The 23,128-nt window shown below is 31.1% G+C and overlaps 1 protein-coding gene and 1 long non-coding RNA gene across 2 annotated transcripts in view; both read right to left on the bottom strand.

The window, feature by feature from the left end:
• Positions 1-6,366, bottom strand: part of LOC134695187 (neurobeachin-like protein 1) — a 136,666-nt gene extending 130,300 nt beyond the window's left edge. Inside the window, exons 1-3 of the mRNA XM_063556397.1 lie at positions 6,104-6,366; positions 3,609-3,700; positions 2,444-2,605 (exon numbers count right to left, since the gene is read on the bottom strand). Of these exons, the coding sequence (XP_063412467.1) occupies positions 2,444-2,605; positions 3,609-3,700; positions 6,104-6,163 (314 nt within the window). The 5' untranslated portion in view covers positions 6,164-6,366. The remainder of the gene's footprint in view (positions 1-2,443; positions 2,606-3,608; positions 3,701-6,103) is intronic.
• A 5,421-nt stretch (positions 6,367-11,787) lies between these two features.
• Positions 11,788-22,529, bottom strand: LOC134695209 (uncharacterized). The gene is made up of 4 exons (XR_010102733.1): positions 16,850-22,529; positions 15,921-16,029; positions 14,725-14,812; positions 11,788-14,142 (listed from the first exon to the last, which is right to left on the bottom strand). It is a non-coding gene; the product is annotated as an uncharacterized LOC134695209 (long non-coding RNA).
• Positions 22,530-23,128: the final 599 nt, after the last annotated feature.

The raw sequence follows: 23,128 nt of genomic DNA, 5'->3' as shown, positions 1-23,128 counted from the left end.
TCCACACGAATTGATTTTTTTGAATGAGTTTTGTTCCATATGATATAGTAACAACTACTTAAGGTAATAAATAAAGTTTGTAATAAAAAATAAATGTTTAATTTTTTTCTGAAAATCTTATACCCGCGTGCCTCCTTAAGCATATAACAAACAAAATCAAAGGGTATTTTCATTTGTGACTTCAAGTTCTTCTTGGACAAACAATATCATTTGCAAATATTAAAATTTTTACTGATAAAGCAATTAATATGTGATAATTTTCATTCTTCATAAAAACCGTTGCTAGGCAACCTTCCTTTCACCGGAACACAATAAAATCATTATTTTTTCAAGTGTCTACACTAAGACCATCATTGATATCAATTTAAACTTAGTTGGAGATGGGGCCAAAAATAGCCCTTATCATACCTTGTCCTTTCTAATGGAGTTTGCAACCATAATAACCTATCTAAATACATCATAAAAGTTTCAAAATAGAAATCAACATACATGATCATGGCTAAAATTAAATTACTGTAATCAAAATAAATTGACAGCTGATCACCTCAAGACAAAACATCATTGCTTTATACATATATAAGTAAAACCACAAAAAAACTCACTTCAAACTCCAAGAAAATTCAAATGGAAAACCCCTTATCAAATGGCAAAATCAAATAGTAAAACTCATCAAACAAATGGACAACAACTGTCATATTCCTGACTTGGTATAGGCATTTTCAAATGTAGAAAATGGTGGATTGAACGTGATTTTAAAGCACTAAACCTCTCACTTGTATGACAGTCACATCAATTTCCATTATATTGACCATGATGCAGGAATAAAATGTCACAAATAGGGGTACTAAAACATAATAACCTCCCTTACACTGCTTTTAATTTATGTTTCGTACTTAGGTAATTGTCTATTTTCCACCTTGTTTTTCCAACCTTTTTTCCCCTTATTCCTAAATGTTTTGAGCCATAACCCCCCAAAGCCAATTCTTTCCATCCCTTTATAGTGTGAAACTTGTGGTTTAATTTCAGAGAGATCCATACACAAGTTATTGTCTGGAAACTAGAAAAATGCTTATTTGGGCCCATTGTTGGTCCCTAATTCCTTAACTGTTGGGACCATAACCCCTAATCTCAACCTTCTTTTTATGGTAAAACCTTGTGCTTAAAATTTCATAGATTTCTATCTACTTATATTGAAGTTATTGTTGGGAAAATCTAATGTTTTCAGAAGACAACAATGATGTGATACCAATATACAACTGCAAAATTTGTTGTAAAAAAGTTATTGTACAAGTTATGTTGAAACAAAGTGAATCGTCAAATACACAAATATACATTTCACCAAGTTACCATGGTTACTGTTACACAATAGACAACTATCAACTCATTATATGGAACAGTGTACTGATGCTCAATGCATGGTATAATTTTGGCATTACTGCAATCAAGTTAAATTGACCAAAACATAATCACAAGGTAACAATTTTTTTATTTTTTTCTACACCAAAAGAAATGACAATCAAATGTATTTCCTCTGATATTGCCTCATGGCGTTGGGTGTCATATCTGCGTGATTGTTATAAATCTTTCTATATCAATTTGTCCTTTTACAATATTGCTCTGATTTCTCTATAAAATTTCTGTACATTCTTTACTTTTAAAAGTAGCAACGTATTCTAATACTAATTTGGGTCTTTCAAAATTTCTTCATTTCCAAAAATTTTCAAGAAAATAGAACATTCATGACATTTTTATTATTTTCTTTTCTAAAGTAATATTTAATATTTTTAATACCCCATTATCATTATTATGCTATAACTGTGCATTATTTTCCTATAATTTCATAGCGATTGGACCTCAAATTAAAAGGAATTCATTTTTATCTAAAAGTGATAGCACCAGCTGGCTGATAGGGAATTTCTCATTGCCCTTTCAAAGGGCATACAGGTTAAGTTGATAGATTTGCCTTTCAACAGGTCGCCTTCAATAACAATTACAGACATTCTCACTTATTTGTAGATCTTGTACTGATGTTAGCCTTTTAAAAGTTTTCCTCTCTCTTATAACATGTATAATTATCAAGATGTTAGTAAAAAAAAATATTAGGAAAACAAAAATGTGTCCCCAGTACATAGATGGCCAACCCGCACCATCATTTTTTATGTTCAGTGGACTGAGAAAATGGGAGGAAATTTCTAATGTGGCCTTAAAATTAGAAAAATAATTTCATAGAAAAATTATTTCATAGGGAACATGTGTACTAAGTTTCAGGTTGAATGGACTTCAACTTCATCAAAAACTACCTCGAGCAAAAAACTTTAACCTAAAGCGGGAGGGATGAACAAACGAATGGACAAACAGACGCACAGACCAGAAAACATAATGCCCATAAATGGGGCATAAAAAATCATCTTTATAGGGCATTTACTCCAAGAAGAAATTTTACCTTGTAATAATAATGAGACATTCCATTATAGAACTGGCAAAATGAAGTGTATCCAGATCACATGATTGAGCTATTGATTCGCTACACTGATACAACTGAGTACTGAACACTTGTAACACACCATTTGGTAACACTGTAAAATGTGGTCCTTCCTCAGAATACCTATAAAACATAAGAGGTGAAACACATATATGGTTATTTTCTAAGTTTCCAAAAACTGGCAGTACCTAATGGTACACAATAACCAGAACTGATTTCATGTACATTGTAGTAGTCGCTGTCGGGGTACACAATAACCAGACCTGATTTCATGTACATTGTAGTAGTCGCTGTCGGGGTACACAATAACCAGACCTGATTTCATGTACATTGTAGTAGTCGCTGTCGGTATACACAATAACCAGACCTGATTTCATGTACATTGTAGTAGTCGCTGTCGGTATACACAATAACCAGACCTGATTTCATGTACATTGTAGTAGTCGCTGTCGGGGTACACAATAACCAGACCTGATTTCATGTACATTGTAGTAGTCGCTGTCGGGGTACACAATAACCAGACCTGATTTCATGTACATTGTAGTAGTCGCTGTCGGGGTACACAATAACCAGACCTGATTTCATGTACATTGTAGTAGTCGCTGTCGGTATACGTATATTATTCACAATGAATCTAGAATAGTTGTAATTTAGAGCTTGACATGTGGTATTAACTCAATGTTTCAGCATATGTACTGGTAGATTTGTAGGAATTAAGAACCTGACATGTGATATGAATCCAATGTTAAAGTGTATGTAGACTTGTGTTTGCATGTATTTAGAACTTGACATGTGGTATGAATCCAATGTTTTTAAAGTGTGTGTAGACTTGTGTATACATGTATTTAGAACTTGACATGTGGAATGAATCCAATGTTTAAGTGTATGTAGACTTGTGTATAAATGTATTTAGAACTTGATATGTGGTATGAATCCAATATTTAAGTGTATGTAGACTTGTGTATACATGTATTTGGAACTTGACATGTGGTATGAATCCAATGTTTAAGTGTATGTAGACTTGTGTATACATGTATTTAGAACTTGACATGTGGTATGGAGATTATGTTCTCCTCTGACATTGTTATCATGGTTACAGTTGTCCAATAATTGACTTTTATCTTACCCATCATTTAGATGTGTTAATTCTAAATCAACTAAATGTTTGTAAGTTTCCTGGAAACAATTTACAAAATCAGCTAACTTTTCTCGATCATTCTGAAAATAGAATTAAAGTCTGAAACAATGTGTTTTTATGTAAACTCTAATCATTTAAAATTCTGATTTTTTTTACTTTAACAATCATACCACATCTTCTTTTTTATATTGTCAATGAATTTTCGGCATCTTCAATGGTTAAAACAAACCATGGATAATCTAGTGAGACAGCAATTCACATGAGTCTTTTAGCCAGGTACTTAGTGTCTTTTTTGTTGTTGGGATATATATTTGTACAAGTGCCTGGCCACATCCACTCTGTTTTTTGTTAGATGTATTTCTATTTGTATCAATCTGATGAGTTGATTGTTTATAATTCATTCTAATGTTGTACTATATATTACACTACTGTCCCAGGTTAGGGGAGGGTTGGGATCTTGCTAACATGTACATGTTCTAAGTCAGGAGACTGTTATTCAGTGCACGTGGTTGTCCATTGACGTTTCTGTGTTACATATTTGTCACTTGTTTGTACATTAATTTGGCTGTTAATTTTCTCGTTTGAATTGTTTAACATTTGAGATTTAAGGGACTTTTATAGTGAAAAATAAAATCACAAAAATACAAGAACAAATTCAAAACAGAAAGTCCATAATCAAATGGTAAAATCAAATGATAAAACACATCAAACGTATGGACAATTGTCATATATTCCTGACTTGGTACAGGCATTTTCAAATGTAGAAACTGGTGGATTGAACCTTGTTTTATAGCGCTAAACCTCTAATTTGTATAACAGTCAAATCAAATTCCATTATATTTACAACAATGTGTAAAGAAAAATAGTGGTACAGCAGTCATCACCGTGACTGAGGTATGGGATTTTCTAATTGTTGAAGGATGTACAGTGACCTATAGTTCTTAATTTGTGTCACATTTTGTCTCTTGTGAAGAGTTCTCATTGGCAATCATACCACATCTTCATTTTTTATTTTTCATGTATAGGGCAAACGCACTAATACACAAAAACGGCTGGTCAGCGTTACAACCAATTTGTTTATGCTGCCAGACATTCTCAATTTTCGACACCAAAACCTAAGTTTACAAAGGCCAAGATTCAGATACAATAAATAATATTTATCTCTACTCTACAGCAAAATAAACAAATCAGTCCATTTCAATTTTATCCTCATGGTTATAAATTTTCATAAAACGAAATTTCCTCGAAATGATATTAATGTATGAAATGGCAACGAAACAAGGTGACGTCACAAGTATGTGTCCATAAACAAACAAAAAATCAAATGTTAATACTGGATGTTTTAAAGCTTCTTGTATGCCTCGTAACGAATAAAATTACGAAATTAGAAGAGGGTTGGGATTTTCCCCCTAACATGTTTCACTCCGCCACATTATTTCAGTCTGTGCCAGTCCAAGTCAGGAGCCTGTAATTCAGTAGTTTGGTATTAGGTAGCACTCCACAGTTAGAAAATAAAATTAAAAATGAGCCACAAAATGTTTTATCATCTCCTATTCCTGGATTTCTAATACATTAACCTAACTGTTTGTGTTGTACATGTGCATATGTATGTAATCAGTATCTTCCATAGATTTGATTTTCAAAAGTGAAAAGGGTGAAAATTAATTCCTTTTATGTGTATCCATGGCAACATTCTGCATTTATTTCCCATAACATATTGCAAAAAGGGGGGTGAACATGTCACATTTCACCCAAAAATTTGGATCAAACTAGAATTTCAATGCCTTTGAGTGATACCTTTTCAGAAACTGTTTCCCTAAATCTTCCTAATGATCAAATAAAAAATGGGTGTCTTTCGCCTCATTTTTTCGTAAAATCCAATCACAAAGTTCGTGCGATAAAAAGTTGGAAAAAAACATTGCAATAATTGCGGGACCAGTGTATGGTAGGGACATGCAAATACGGACTGTCATACAGAAAACAGCCTATATTACATACATTACATAACCTTGATGTTCATATAAACCCAATACAAAGGTTATTTTAATACTCAGCTATCCAAAAATGAATTTTATTGCACACTAGCTCTCATATTTGAAAAACCACAGGGGCCAAAATGCGAAACTACACATCAAACTGTGGAGTGATACCTTAGTGTATGTGTTTATTTGTTTTTTGTTCTTTTTTTGTACATAAATAAGGCTGTTAGTTTTCTCGTTAGGAATGTTTTACATTGTCATTGTCATTTCTGGGCTTTTAAAAGCTGACTATGCAGTATGCAGTATGGGCTTTGCTCACTGTTGAAGGCCATACGGTGACCTATAGTTGTTAATGTCTGGGTCATTTTGATCTCTTGTGGACAGTTGTCTCATTAGCAATCTTCCTTTTTATATATAACTTACAAGTGGAAGTGCTCTACTACTACTATAGTCAACGACCATATATACTGTCATATTAAAATTCGAACTATTATTTATTTATACCTTTGCCGAAAACAACATCCATTTTTCAAACAGGTTTTCTGTGGCTGATAAGCCCTCCATTTTTATCAAATTGTCAACTATATCTACGCCTTTCCATTTTAGTTATTTATCTAGTTATTTTGCAAGATCCCAACATGTAACAGGAAGTTGTCGGCACTTCATCTTCGGGTAACACTAAAGACCAAAATAAATAGGGATTACTACAAAAGGTTTCTGGAAACATATTGTATAGTGTGTATAGTAAATTTAGTTGATAAGGATTGTGTAGATATAAATTAACGTATGTGTTACTGTATATCGATGTGTGGGGAAAGGATACCCTTTAGAGGTGCTCCTCAGAGAGGAGGAACGTACGAGCTAGATATTATGGTAATTTCGTACCTGGAGCAGTTCGTAACGTTACAATATTTCGTATCCAAAACTACCCTTTTTCAATCACTCAGCACGGTACCTTATTGTCGTACATTACAGACTAAATGCATGTTTATTATTTCGTTCAATTTTTTTTATTATGAACCAACTTATGACGTGTTCTTTATTTTGCCATTTGATAAAGGACTTTCATTAGAATTTTCATTGGAGTTCGGTATTGTTGTTGATCTATGTTCATTATCTTTTGACGTTTTATCCAAGATAGTATTATAAGAAGGGCAAGTGGTTTAACTATTATCCTTTTTGTTGGGGGGGGGGGGGGGGGGGGCAATTCAATTCTTTGTTCTTTTGTTAAAATCTGTTATTCTGAAACTGATATTAAATTTTGCTTTAGCTGTTATTGGACTAAGCAAGGATTTGTATAGTTAACTATACAAATCCTTGGACTAAGTAACTTTTTTTTGTTATCTGTTTGATATCGTGGATATTGTGAGAATGTATTTGCTGATAACTGTTATTGAAAATTGGAATGTTAGCATTTTGACAGCCAATCTTCAGTAGAAATTGAAGATCCTTGAACATTATCGTCTTTCCACTAGTGATCACTAGCTAGTGATATGGTGGTCCCGTATTCGGAGAATTCATTAATTATCTACAAGATACATAAAAAATATAAAATATGATTTTTTTTGTTCAAACATTAAAGAGGGGCACTAGCTGTCCAATTCGGGTACACGACAACTCGTACTTTCGGCAAGTCGTACTCAACCAACTCGTACCCTATTTATACCAACTCGTAACCATGTTTTATTTGATATTATTTATCTAGTTTATATCAAGGATTTGTATAGTTAGACTATACAAATCCTTGGTATTCCTTAGAATCGATTGTTTGAAATTGTTTGGACGGCAATTTATTTAATATGCACATTAAAATAATTATGACTACACAATATGCTAATCAGTGGTCATTAGTGGATAACATACCTACAAAAATAGAATGGATTTGTTAAAAGTCGAATAAACAGAGAGAAGTAAATGAAAACAAAAAATCGGTATAAGTGCGGCACTATGAACATCAAAGACCGTTGAGTTATACTTAAAAAATCACTATCCTCACCGAAAAGAAAATGCATGGCTTAAACGTTGAAAAAATCAAGTTTTGAGAAACCCATATTACTATTATTAATAGCAACAAAGCCTTGTAAAAATGTTTTATGATAAAACTCTTACAATGTGTGTGTAAATATTAGTGATACTAGTAGTTTTTTTTTAATACGTCTCTCATAATTCTTCTAAATATTGGCTTAATTTTTGTTTTAACTTTTATATTTTTACAAGCCAAATGTGCTACTGTATAATTGATATAAATGATAGTAGTATTGTGATGAAATATACATTTTAAAATATTGTGCAAACGTACATGCAGAAAGATTAGATCAGACATGAAGTTGTTTTGATAACGGTTAATTAATGGCACACTTCGTGTGTGAATAAGGGCCGATTTACTGGTAATCGACATGCTTCAGGTGTGAAACAATGCATGATCAATGAATCACCGGCACGCGAACTGCAATACATAATTTGTTTATTAAAGTGTCACATATTACTTGTGATTTCTTATAGGGTAAAAAATTATCAATAATGTTTAAATATATGTGATGTCAAGTGCCTTTGCATAGAATTGTAAGTAAATTGAATTATGAAATAAAATTATCTATCATAATTATAAAAAATTAAACCAATACATTTTAATTCTTATAGGCATTTATAAAGAGTTGTATAATCAGCTAGTACAACAGGAAGAAGAGATAAATATAGGGTACGACTTAGTAGAAGTACGAGTTGGTAGAAGTACGAGTTGCCGAAAGTACGATTTGGCTGAGTACGAGTTGCCGAAAGTACGAGTTGACATGTATCCGTCAAATTCATGGTCACCAATTTGACTCAAATTCTCATATTTGATTAATAACAATGTAAAACATTTATCCAATCTATCAAACGTTTAAAATAAACAGTTTACAGAGCATGGGGTAGATGATATGTAGATTCGTTTCGTGTGTATTTAAATCCAGATGCCATCTAATTAACTATCGATTTGACCTCAGACGACCATATAAGCGATGTAAACACAAATAAAGATATGAATAGGTTAAACCAGCAAGTGCAATTGGATTTTTATAGGTCTGTTTGATTTGAATTTATAGATTAAAAATATAAGTTTCTCATTGTTTTTAACCGTATAAGAATGATTTATGTGGATCGAATAAGTAATCAAATGATTTACCGTAGTTTCACTTTCATTGTTGACATTTTTTTCTGTAAATAACCAGTTCACGTACAATGCATGCGTTGTCAGTCTCTAGCTAGGGTTAAATTGAAGTTCACATGAATACCGGTTAGAATGATGATGACGTATTCACTTGCAAGTGAATCAGTCAAAAATTGTGTATAATCGCTTATTTCAACAAAATTAAAGCAAATTGATTGCTAAAAGCAAATTATTATTTCATTATTCCAATTTAATTAATGATTAATCTAAAAAAAAATCATACTTTATTTTTTTATATATATCGTAGCTAGTGCTCCTTTAATGAAAGTGAAATTGTGGAATTCACTTTTAGCAGCCAGTATGATCCAATTTTGTCAAAATAAGCTAAGAAACATTAATGATGAATTATTCACTTACAAGTGAATAATTCGACCTCATTGAATATGTTTTCATGTGCACTTCAATTAAACCCTTTAACTAAGATTGATTACGCATGAGTTGTATGCTTGTTTGATTATTTAAAGGATTTACACCGATGTAAAGTAACTATTTGTTTTATATATGTCATATAACCAGTGTGTTCATTTTTCAATCATGCCCGATTGGAAGCGATCATCTTGCAATGAATTCCACTAAAACTGCTGCTAGGTGTTATCTTAATGCAGTGCAAGTTCGTATTTGCTGTTTAGGCAGCAAACATTTGATTTTCTGGGGGCCTATGGATTTTTTTTTCGGGACAAACTTTTTTCTTTTCGCCTGTGGCGAAAAACGATATATTTTTTTCGCGACAAGTCGAAAACAATTTTTTTCTTTCAATTTTAGGGAGCTACCATTTGATTTTTATGGGGGGGGGGGGGGGGGGGGGGGGGGGGGGGCTAGGATGAAAAATTTTGTCCTGCATTTTTTTTTTAGTTGTAATCTCTGTCCTGTCTTTTTATTTTTCACTCTGTCCGGTCCTGCTTTTTTTTTTTTTTTAGTTTATCCTGACTTTTTTTATATAAATTGTGATCCTGACTTTTTTTTTTACTCAAAACTCCTGTCTTGCCTATTTTTTTTAAATTTCATCCTAGCCTCATTCTTTAAGTGCCTGTGACAAAGTCAAGAACATGTAGTTCTATGGATGTTGTACTTGGTTCATGTCTCATATTTCTTTTTCAAAAAGAGTTTTGTTATAAATTAGGACGTTTGAATTGTTTCATAATTTTTATGTCAGGGCCTTTTAAAGCAAAATACACAGTATGGGTATTTCTCACTGACAAAGGCTGTAATATAATTGCAGTTAATGCTCACATCCACTTCATTTGAACTTTATAAGTGGATAGTTGTTTCGTTAATTGGCAATCATTCAACATATTCCCTTATTTTCATATATAACTTAAGGAAAACTTAAAAGTAACATTCAGACAATGAAAAAGAGGTCATTGACAAGATCAGATAAAACATGCCAGACTGACATGTACACCTTACAATCATTCCATACACCAAATAAAGTCGAACTTCTGCTTACAATATCTGGGAAGCAGATCCAACCCTGTCTAAAGAACATATACATAGCAATGACCAATATATCAAATCCTGATACTCATCATTGAGAAATTTAAATAAAAAAGTGTGTAAGGGTTTTGCAGAACCCAGTGTCTTGCTTACTGTTGCTGTTAATCATAGGCTCAACAAAAATGAATGAAAAAAATAACAAAAACTTTCCAGTTTTTTTTATTGTAAGAAGCTTTTGTCCAAGTTTGTTAAAATTCCAGGATAGTTTATGAATCAAATAAATGTTCTCATAAATTTAACTGTAGACTATGTTATGTTAACTGGAAGAAAAAGTCCATTTATATATAAGTAGATTACGGAAAAACAAGAACATTTTTTTGACAAAATTTCCTTCTAAATAACAGCTTTTTATCATAAACAACCTTTCTTCCAAATTTGGTACAAATCCAGGATAGTTGAAGAAAGTTTTTAAAATCTTAACAAGTCAGTGCACATGCTTAAATGTCTCGCCTTCTTTACTTATCATTGATAGTATGTTGATAGTTCTAAATATAAAGCTTTATTACAACTGTCTGACAGTCACACAAACTTAACAAGCAAGAAAACTGCGAATATTGACCAAAATACCATTAAAATGAAGTCAAGGTCAGATGAACCATGCCAGGGAGGCATGTACAGCTAACAATTATTCTTCCATACAACTAATATCATAGTTGACCTATTGCTTAAAGTGTAAGAAAAAGAGACCAAAACACAAAAAACTTAACACTGAGAAATGAACCATGAATATGAGGTCAAGGCCAAATAAAACCTGTGTGACAGAAATATAGATCATAAATATATCCATACACCAAATATAGTTGACCTATTGCATACAGTATTAGAAAAAAAGACCAAAACTCAAAAACTCAATTTTGACCACTGAACCATGAAAATGAGGTTAAGGTCAGATGACACCTGCCAGCTAAACATTTACACCTTACAATCATTTCATACTCAAATATAGTAGACCTATTGCATACAGTATTAAAAAAACTGACCAAAACCCAAAAATTAACTAACTACTGAACCATGAAAATGAGGTCAAGGTCAAGTGAAACTGTCTGACAGGCATGAGGACCTTGCAAGTACGCACATAGCAAATATAGTTATCCTATATCTTATAATAAGAGAAAATTAACATTACAAAAATTCATAACTTTTTCTTCAAGTAGCCACTGAAACATGAAAATGAGGTCAAGGACATTGGACATGTGACTGACAGGAACTTCATAACATGAGGCATCCATATACAAAGTATGAATCATCCAGGTCTTCTACCCCCTTAAATATAAATCTTTTAAGAAGTTAGCTAATGTCGCTGCCGCTGAATTACTATCCCTATGTCCAGCTTTCTGCGACAAAAGTTTCAGGCTCAACAAAACTTTTAACAACAGAGTGAAGGTAATGGTAACTGGCAGAAAAACTCCATTTATTAGTAAAATATGTAGAAACAGGATTTTTTTTTTTACAAAGATACCATCTTTTGATCATAAAAAGGCTTCTGTACAAGATTGAGAGAAATCCAGTTTAGTTTAAGAAAGTTATTAAAATTTAAAAAAAAAACACAGAGTGAATATTTGTGGACGCCACCACTGACAATGCTGATGACGGAATGTAGGATTACTGTGTTGCTGAACCATGAAAATGAGATCAAGGACAAAAAACATGTGAATGTGATGGACGGAAACTTTCAAACATATGGCATCTGTCTGTATTTATGGTATGAATCCTTTTTGTGGCAGGTTAGAAAAAAACATTTAATACAAATAAAATTATATCCTTAATAACAAAGAATAACAAGAAAAAATTGCATCACATATTATTTAATACTGAATGTAATTCAAATGTTAAAAGTTTGAGTTAACAAAGACATTCAAAATCACAATATTGCAATATTTAAGACACTGTTACACAGTTTACAGAGATGATAGGTTTTTATCTTAAAACATCTAAAATTGAAAGAATTCTACTTCTATTTAAACAATCAAACTTTAAGGCCATTTGAAAAATCAAAATATACCCACTTTTTACACCACCCTTAATGTTTATTATCTAGAGCTCTGTTTACAATTTTGTTTTCATATTATTTTTTATTTTTCTACATTATTTTTTTTACAGAGCTCTAGATAATAAAAGTATTGGATGTCTAAGGTTGGAGTTATAAGCAGAGACATTCAAAATAAGAATATTGCAAATTTATTATATTTTAGAGTGTCAATAAATGAAGAATAGGTTCCATCTCTAAATATTTAAAATCTAAAGAACTGTACATCCAATTAAACATTCTCAACTTAAAATTTAAATTTAATAAATACAATAAAAACAAGAATGTGTCAATAGTAAATGGCAAAACAGACCAGAAAACATAATGGCCATAAATGGGGCAGAAAAATAAAAGGTCCAATTTTGGCCTCAAATTCCAGGAACATCTGATGACAAATTTTGAGCACTTTTTAGACACGTCTTGTGCAGTCAATTCAATTCGTTCATGTGAAAGATTGGAACTGATTTGAGTCATTTAAGATGCCCAAAACTAAATTTAAATATGAAAAATCGACCAAACATGCCATAATTTGTCACTTTACAGATGTTTTTTTTGGTCAAAAATGAAAGTGGCTGCATCTGTGTTCATTCTCAACCTTTATGTATGTTATGTATAATCATCAAATTCAACATACATTTAAAGACTGAACACAAATAAGGCCACTTCCATTTGAGGCGGAAACCGTCTAAAAATTAGCTCAAATTCTATAATGTGAAGATTTCAGTAATTTTGCATGACTTAATGGTGCAAATACCTGATACAGTCATGTGCATTGTATTGTCAAAAACAGCCCATATTTATGTTACAAGAGTGTTCCAATAAATAGCTGAACGATTACATTTTAACAATTTTGTAAAGCTGCTATATTTTGGGGCCAGTAAAGGGTCTTACTGAGCCTACTCCTTTAAAATATGCCTACCTTTTACACCACCATTAATATTGTTTATCTAGAACTCTGTTTAAATTTTGTTTTCATGTTATTTTTCACATTGTTTTTTAACAGAGCTGTAGATAATAAAAATATCAAATGTCTAGTAAGACACATCAACACAAGCCATGTGTTGGTTGAAGACAAATTTACCAGTTGAAATATTTGTTCTCTCTCTCATCAACATAACTGTTCTCCCTCTCCCTCTCCCTCTTCCACTCTGACCATTCTACATCTTTCTCTCTCTCCCATTCTTGATCGTATACAATTAAGAAATTTCAGTCATATGTTTTAATTGCAAAGAATATTTTGTCTCAGACATGTTGATTGTTTTACTATACTGTTAATATGTCAAAGTTTGTTCTACGTTCATCAGTTGAGTCAATTTAAAAAGACATTAAACCTCTCAGTTGGTGATGAAGCAGCTATTATATTGATTGTTTGCCTTGTTAATTTCAGTCGTATATTTTAGTTGCCAAGAATATTTCGTAATTGAAGGCAGCTGTTATGTTGAATGTTTTACTATGATGTTACTATGTAAAACTTTTGTTCTATGTTCATCAGTTGACTATGTTCATCAGTTGACTATGTTCATCAGTTGACTGTTCATCGGTTGACTATGTTCATAGGTTGACTATGTTCATCAGTTGACTATGTTCATCAGTTGACTATGTTCATCGTTCGAGTCAGCTCTAATAAAGTTGGTAATAAGGCAGCTAGTATGTTGATTTTTTTCTCTTGTCAATTTCAGAGTGTTGCTAGTTAGGTCTTCCCTTTACTCTATGACTCTGAGTTAAGCGTTCTATTTCCTTATTCTATGTTGTCTGTTTTTCTTGTGTATATCTTTCAGATGTTTTCAAGTTCATCAGTTCAATTCTTCCTCTTCACTACAAACAACAATTTAATTAGTTAATTCAATTTGATAATAAAAATGTCAAAAGAACATGGGAACAGCACTTGAATTTTTAACATCAAAGTTTAACAGTAATAAATTAAGAATAGTTCAGTACTATTTTTTAGACTTAACTACATCTACCCCTTAGAAATATATTCCCAGATTTTAATCCCTAAAGCACACTTACAGTACCACAGGTAAATTTAAAAGTCTCAAAACAGCCATGCAGAACTGAATACAAAGAGGTAAGGTATACAAGACATTGTTGCTAAGTATAATCATTTCAGTTCATAGCTGAAGTACTCTAGCCACTGTTATGATGAAGAACAACAATGAAAGTAGTTATTTAAATTAACTGGTTATTTTTCAGTACATCATGTTCATAAATTGACAGAGTGACACAGTTGTCTCATTGCCAATCATGAAAGATATATTTGTTAACTTCATTAAATGATCTCTGATTGAGAGAAATTGTCTTATCAGCAATCATACCACATCTTCTTATTTTTATATGAACATTGTTACATCAGATGGACAGATAATTAATTCACTGCCAATGTTCAAGAATACCAACCTTGTATGAGGTAAGATCCTGCACTTATGTTTTACTTCCATCAATTTATTTTGCTGGTTTGATACTTGTAGCACAATTTGTTTTACATCTGAAACACAGAAAATATTTCTTAGTTTTTGGGATCATCTACATAAATAATTTTATTTCTTTTGCAGTTATTTTCAATAAATAAATGAATGCAAGGCAGATAAATTTGAATAATGTTAAATTTTTTTATCCACTTACATAGATAAAAAGCAATACACCAATCATCAATTGTTTACTTAGCACATCATATAACTTGCTATCTTAATTGCAATACATAGGTAATATTTCAAAATCTGCTGAATACACTTGAAAATTAATTGTTTTGGAATGGCAATATCATCAATATGAAAAGACAAAAGAAATCTTCAGTAAAAGATAGCAAAAACAATTGTTAAGATGGTAATTGGGAACCAATATTTAATCTGCTTTATTAATTTGACACGCTCTAGGACATTCAGAATTTTACAGTATTTTGAAAACAGTTAGAATACCCTTATAATACTTGAAACAATAGACAACTTTCGAATTCGATGCATTTCCGTCAAAAACTCTGGTTTTAGTGAACGTCATTTGTGCGTTTAGGGGCGTCGTCACTTCCGTTCCAATGTTGAGCGAGTGGTTGGAAAACTATAATTCTACATTGTACGAATTATTCGGCAAATTAAATTCTCAAAATTGACAATCAGTACTGCTGTCATTAGGGAATTGTCATTAAGTACCTACAGAACAACAATTATTTATAGTTTATCCTGCACAATGACAATTACTAAGACCCTTGATGAACGTTAATAGCTATAGTGCAGGGATACAGGCGACCCCCTCTATCTGGTAAATGACGTCATAAAGGCGTGTATAATTGACAAGTTTTTACCGGTGACGGATGAACTCAAAAGTGGTCTATTTGATTTCATTATTTGGTCCAATACATCTCATAATTACCACAGTAGTACTTTTTTATCAATCCAATCAAATTTGCCAAACAGATTGACACTCAATTACAAGAAATTACTAGGTATTTAAAAAGATTTTTTTTCATTTTGAATATTAAAATGCATATGCTGGCTTTTATTATAGTGCTGTAAAATGGTTCCGATTCCATATTAATTCTGGTGATTGTATACATAAGGGACCACAATCAACACACCTAATTTCTTAATGTAAACACTTACCATTAATTTATCAGAATATTCTTCACAAGTCTTATATCTGTAGATATCCAGTATTGAGATGTCCAGCATAAATTTTAAGAATTTCTACTTTCAGGTTGAACATTGAAATCTGGAATTAAAATAATGCATTTTTATGAATGGCAGTCACATACTTGACTTAAAATAATCTTTTGAATTATTTAATATTTGATTTCATTTGGTCCCTCCGATATAGATGTCTCAATTGGCAATCATACCACATCATCTTAATGTCATAGATATGGCATTATTGTTATATTTTTTTTCTTTTTCTATCAATATTACTTATGTTCATTATAAGTTTTTAATAAATGGTTAGAAGAAGAATTGCATTTTTCATAGAATTCCCTCAGTTTGGAAGTTGGTGCCAACTTTAAATTGCAGTAAGATGTAAGCTTGGTACAGTTCTTACTTTTACGCTTTTTTTAAGTGCTTACTGGTATTTTTCTTTTAAAATTTGTAAAATTACTTCCCCTTTTTAGCATTCATTTTTTTTAACATGCAAAATCAGTTTAGGCTGATCATGCAGATAACCAACATTCAAATTAGCATGCTGCATTGCAATACATTATGATGAAATATTAAGCTATTGTTTTTATAGGCATTTTCAATATTTTCAACTGAGGAAAAGAATTGTCAAAAGTTTTAATATAACTTTTCTTTTCAGTATCTTGTCAAGTCATACACATTTCACAATTCTTCACAGTTGAACAATAAAAAATTACAAAACACTATCAAAAAGATATTACAAGAGAGAAATGTCCCTTACATTAATCTAAATATTCAAAGAGGATCATAAATCTAGAACTAGAATATCACAATAAATCCACACTAACAGGTTTGGCCATTTAAATTCGAAATTTAAATTGTGTGCAAATAATACACTTTTTACAGACCTAAATTATCATTACCTTGTGTTTTTCTTGAGAAAACAGCAGAATATGTTATGAAGAGCTGGAAATCTTCTGGATACTTCATTGCAAAAGGAAACTCTGTCTGTCTTCTGAACACTTCATTGCAACTAAGGAACATCCGTTTGTGCTATAGAACATCTTTCTTCACCATAGAACATTATGTAGGAACAATATATGTCTTCAATATAGACCATTATGTAGAAATGTGTCTTTACTATAAAAATGTACCAAGGAACGTGTCTTCACAATTGAACAGTATGTAGAAACATGTCTTTCACTATAGAACAGTATGTAAAGCACATGTCTTCTCTAGAACATAATGTAGGAATGCATCTTCTCCAGAACATTATGTAGGAATGCGTCTTCTCTATAGAACATTATGTAGGAAGGTGTCTTCTCTATAGAATGGTATATAGGAACATGTCTTCAATGTAGAACATAAACTTTATTATATAAGTTCATATAGTCTTATTAATTAAGCTATTACTTTTAGCTTGAGTGTGCCAGTTGTTTGACTGAACATATTTGAGCTTTTAGTATTTCTCAGTCTTTTGTCTCTTCAGATATCATTGATATAAACTGTTGTTGGATCTTCATAGAGCAATAATATTCAATTGTCCTCCATTGCCACGACCATTATTGAAGATTGAATATAGACATCTCAAATAAACAGTTCTAAAATTTCACAATTTTCCAAGACTTCACAATAAATATTTTACAAATTATACAGTGCACTATTCATAATAATAAACAAAAACTTTAAATATGCCTACTTTTTACACCACCCTTAATGTTATTATCTAGAACTCTGTTTACAATTTTGTTTTCATGTTATTATTTAGTTACTTTATTGTTTTACACATGTTTTTTTTTTTTTACAGAGCTCTAGATAACAAAATATCAGATGTTTAAGGTTTAAGGTTATAGGTTTATACAAAGTAATTCAAAAAAAATTTTAGGACTATGTTAGCAAGTTATATTTAAAGAAGACAAATGTTGTCTCCAAATTACTAAAATGAAAAGAATTGCACTTCCAATAAAATATTCAAACTTTTAAATCCATTTTTGCCATACAAAATATACAACTCGACAAAAATAACAAGTTAATATACTAATGAAAGAAAAGACCTATTCAACACAAAAAAATCACCAAAAACTGAGTTGTATTCAAAAATATATTGATTAAAAATAAATTTTAAATATGCTCACTTTTTATACCACCCTCAATGTTATCTAGAACTCTGTTTACAATTTTGTTTTCATATTATTTTTTTTCACAATTTTTTTTTTTTTTTTTTTTACAGAGCTCCAGATAATTAAAAAATCAGATGTTTAAAATTATAGATTTAAACAAAGTAATTCGAATTCAAATAAAAACAAAAAATTAAGACAGTATTAGCTTGTATTATTCGGAGAAGATAGATGTTGTCTCCAAATTACTAAAATGAAAAAAATGTATTTCCAATTCAATACAAGAACTTTCAAAGCCATTTTAAAATTAACATGTAAATATACTAATGAAAGAAAAAACCTATTCAGCACAAAAGAATTCACCAAAAACTGAGTTGTATTCATAAATATTGTATAAAATGAAATTTTAAATATGCCCACTTTTTATACCACCCTCAATGTTTATTATCTAGAACTCTGTTTACAATTTTGTTTTCATATTATTTTTTGTCATTTATTTTTTTTCACATTTTTTTTTTTTATTTTTTTTTTACAGAGCTCTAGAATATAAAAATATCAGATGTTTAAGGTAATAGCTTTAAACAAAGTGAGTCAAAATCAAATTTAACGACAATGTTAGCATGCAATATTCAGAGAAAATAGATGTTAAGTCTCCAAATTAATAGATGAAAAAAAATGCGCTTTTAAAGCCATTTTTGGCATAAAAAATATACAGCTTTACAAAATCAAAATGTTAACTTTCTAATGAAAGAAAACACCTATTCAGCACAAAAGAATTCACCAACAACAGAGTTATATTCATAAATATTGAATAAAAAGAAATTTGATAAATGCCCACTTTGTATACCACCCTCAATGTTTATTATCTAGAACTCAGTTTACAATTTTGTTTTCATATAATTTTTTGGTATTTTCTTTTCTTCATATATTTTTTTCTTTTTTTTTACAGAGCTCTAGATAATAAAAATATCAGATGTTAAAGGTTGGATGTATAAAAAATCATTCTAAATCAGAATATTGCAAAATTTTAATGCAAGTGGATTTCTCATTGTTGAAGCCCATACAGCAACCTATTTTACATTAACATCATTTGGTCTCTGAAGGAAAGTTGTCTCACATCTCTTGATATCACAACAAATCAATTTGTAGGTTCTATAAATTGGACTGAATGTGAAGGGAGCGGAAATTTTGACTGCCAATCAGGAGGAGGATAATGTTGGACAAAAAGATAGTCTTGCAACAAGCCCCCTCATACTGACACCTCATAAGAGTTGTGGAAATGGTTCTTTAACGTGCAGAAATGCACTGTCCCTACACAAAGACCTATACTTTTAAACTGCCATTCCAATTTTTGTATGCTTTAGATATGATAACTTATGTTTTAAATATGATAACTTAAGAAGACTTTAAGGCGGTAAGTGATTAAAAATATCAAAATAATCCCACCCTCAATGTTTATCATCTTGAACTCTGTTTTCTATTTTGTTTTCATATCATTTTTTGGTATTTTCTTTTTTATATTTTTTTTCTCATTTTTTCACAGAGCTCTAGATAATAAAAATATCAGATGTTAAAGGTTGGAGGTATAAAAAATCATTCTAAATCAGAATATTGCAAAATTTCAATGTTAGTGGATTTTCTCATTGTTGAAGCCAAAACAGTAATCTTTTTTTACCTTAACATCATTTGGTCTCTGTAGGATAGTTGTCTCACATCTCTTGATTTCACAACAAATCAATATGTAGGTTCCTTAAAGTGATACTTTTTAAACTGCCATTTCAATTTTTGTTTTAAAGCAATATTAAATTTCAGTAGATTTTCTCATTGTTGAAGACCATACAGCAACCTATTTTACATTAACATCATTTGGTCCCTGAAGGATAGTTGTCTCACATCTCTTGATATCATTATAACAAATCAATTTGAAGGTTCTCTCAAGTGGGCCGCTGAGAGGAAGATAATTTTTGACAGAAAATAAGCCTTGCCACAAGCCATGTCCTACGGACACCTTAAAAGAGTTAAATTTGTGGCAAGGGTTCTTTAACGTGCAGAGTTGCACTGTCCCTATAGAAAGGACCTATACTTTTTAAACTGCCATTTCAATTTTTGTTTGTTATAAATATGACAACTTGAAAGACTATAAGGCAGGAGTCATAAATATATCAAAATAATTCCACCCTCAATGTTTATTATCTAGAACTCTGTTTTCTATTTTGTTTTCATATTATTTTTTGGTATTTTCTTTTTTATATATTTTTTTCTCATTTTTTTACAGAGCTCTAGATAATAAAAATATCAGATATTAAAGGTTGGAGGTATAAAAAATCATTCTACATCAGAATATTGCAAAATTTCAATGTTAGTGGATTTTCTCATTATTGGCCAAAACAGTAATCTTTATTACATTAACATCATTTGGTCTCTGTAGGATAGTTGTCTCACATCTCTTGATATCAGAACAAATCAATATGTAGCTTCCATAAAGTGATCCATTCAATGGTGAAGGGAGTGGAAAATTTGACTTCCATCTGAGAGAAGGATAATGTTGGACAGAAAGTAAGCCTTGCCACAAGCCACGTCCTACTGACACCTCAAAAGAGTTGTAGCAAGGGTTCTTTTACATGCAGAGTTGCACTGTCCCTACAGATAGGACCTATACTTTTTAAACTGTCATTTCAATTTTTGTTTGTTTTAAATATGATAACTTTATAAGATTTTAAGGTGGGTGTCATAAAAAATATCAAAATAATCCCACCCTCAATGTTTATTATCTAGAACTCTGTTTTCTATTTTGTTTTCATATTATTTTTTGGTATTTTCTTTTTTATATTTTTTTTTAAATTTTTTTACAGAGCTCTAGATAATAAAAATATCAGATGTTAAAGGTTGGAGGTATAAAAAAGTAATTCTAAATTAGAATATTGCTAAATATTAAAGCAATATTAAATTTCAGTGGATTTTCTCATTGTTGAAGCCCATACAGCAACCTATTTTACATTAACATCATTTGGTCTCTGAAGGATAGTTGTCTCACATCTCTTGATATCATCATAACAAATCAATTTGTAGGTTCTCTCAAGTGGGCCGATGATGAAAGAGGGGAAATTTTGACTTCCAGCTGAGAGGAGGATAATTTTTGACAGAAAGTTAGCCTTGCCACAAGCCATGTCCTACTGACACCTCAAAAGAGTTAAATTTGTGGCAAGGGTTCTTTAACGTGCAGAGTTGCACTGTCCCTATAGAAAGGACCTATACTTTTTAAACTGCCATTTCAATTTTTGTTTGTTATAAATATGACAACTTGAAAGACTATAAGGCAGGAGTCATAAATATATCAAAATAATTCCACCCTCAATGTTTATTATCTAGAACTCTGTTTTCTATTTTGTTTTCATATTATTTTTTGGTATTTTCTTTTTTATATATTTTTTCTCATTTTTTTACAGAGCTCTAGATAATAAAAATATCAGATATTAAAGGTTGGAGGTATAAAAAATCATTCTAAATCAGAATATTGCAAAATTTCAATGTTAGTGGATTTTCTCATTATTGGCCAAAACAGTAATCTTTTTTACATTAACATCATTTGGTCTCTGTAGAATAGTTGTCTCACATCTCTTGATATCAGAACAAATCAATATGTAGGTTCCATAAAGTGATCCATTCAATGGTGAAGGGAGTGGAAAATTTGACTTCCAGCTGAGAGAAAGATAATGTTGGACAGACAGTAAGCCTTGCAACAAGCCACGTCCTACTGACACCTCAAAAGAGTTGTAGCAAGGGTTCTTTTTACATGCAGAGTTGCACTGTCCCTACAGATAGGACCTATACTTTTTAAACTGCCATTCCAATTTTTGTTTGTTTTAAATATGATAACTTTATAAGATTTTAAGGTGGGTGTCATAAAAAATATCAAAATAATCCAACCCTCAATGTTTATTATCTAGAACTCTGTTTTCTATTTTGTTTTCATATTATTTTTTGGTATTTTCTTTTTTATATTTTTTTTAATTTTTTTTTACAGAGCTCTAGATAATAAAAATATCAGATGTAAAAGGTTGGAGGTATAAAAAATGTCATTCTAAATTAGAATATTGCTAAATATTAAAGCAATATTAAATTTCAGTGGATTTTCTCATTGTTGAAGCCCATACAGCAACCTATTTTACATTAACATCATTTGGTCTCTGAAGGATAGTTGTCTCACATCTCTTGATATCATCATAACAAATCAATTTGAAGGTTCTCTCAAGTGGGCCGATGATGAAAGAGGGGAAATTTTGACTTCCAGCTGAGAGGAAGATAATTTTTGATAGAAAATAAGCCTTGCCACAAGCCATGTCCTACGGACACCTTAAAAGAGTTGTAGCAAGGGTTCTTTTACATGCAGAGTTTCACTGTCCCTACAGATAGGACCTATACTTTTTAAACTGCCATTTCAATTTTTGTTTGTTTTAAATATGATTACTTTATAAGATTTTAAGGTGGGTGTCATAAAAAATATCAAAATAATCCGGATTAATCCCACCCTCAATGTTTATTATCTAGAACTCTGTTTTCTATTTTGTTTTCATATTATTTTTTGGTATTTTCTTTTTTATATTTTTTTTTATTTTTTTTTACAGAGCTCTAGATAATAAAAATATCAGATGTTAAAGGTTGGAGGTATAAAAAAGTCATTCTAAATTAGAATATTGCTAAATATTAAAGCAATATTAAATTTCAGTGGATTTTCTCATTGTTGAAGCCCATACAGCAACCTATTTTACATTAACATCATTTGGTCTCTGAAGGATAGTTGTCTCACATCTCTTGATATCATAACAAATCAATTTGAAGGTTCTCTCAAGTGGGCCGATGATGAAAGAGGGGAAATTTTGACTTCCAGCTGAGAGGAGGATAATTTTTGACAGAAAGTTAGCCTTGCCACAAGCCATGTCCTACTGACACCTCAAAAGAGTTAAATTTGTGGCAAGGGTTCTTTAACGTGCAGAGTTGCACTGTCCCTATAGAAAGGACCTATACTTTTTAAACTGCCATTTCAATTTTTGTTTGTTATAAATATGACAACTTGAAAGACTATAA

This window comes from Mytilus trossulus, chromosome 13, assembly GCF_036588685.1.
Source record: "Mytilus trossulus isolate FHL-02 chromosome 13, PNRI_Mtr1.1.1.hap1, whole genome shotgun sequence".
Taxonomy (NCBI): domain Eukaryota; kingdom Metazoa; phylum Mollusca; class Bivalvia; order Mytilida; family Mytilidae; genus Mytilus; species Mytilus trossulus.
The sequence above is the reverse complement of the archived record's forward strand: the minus strand, read 5'-3'. Positions and strand labels throughout refer to the sequence as shown.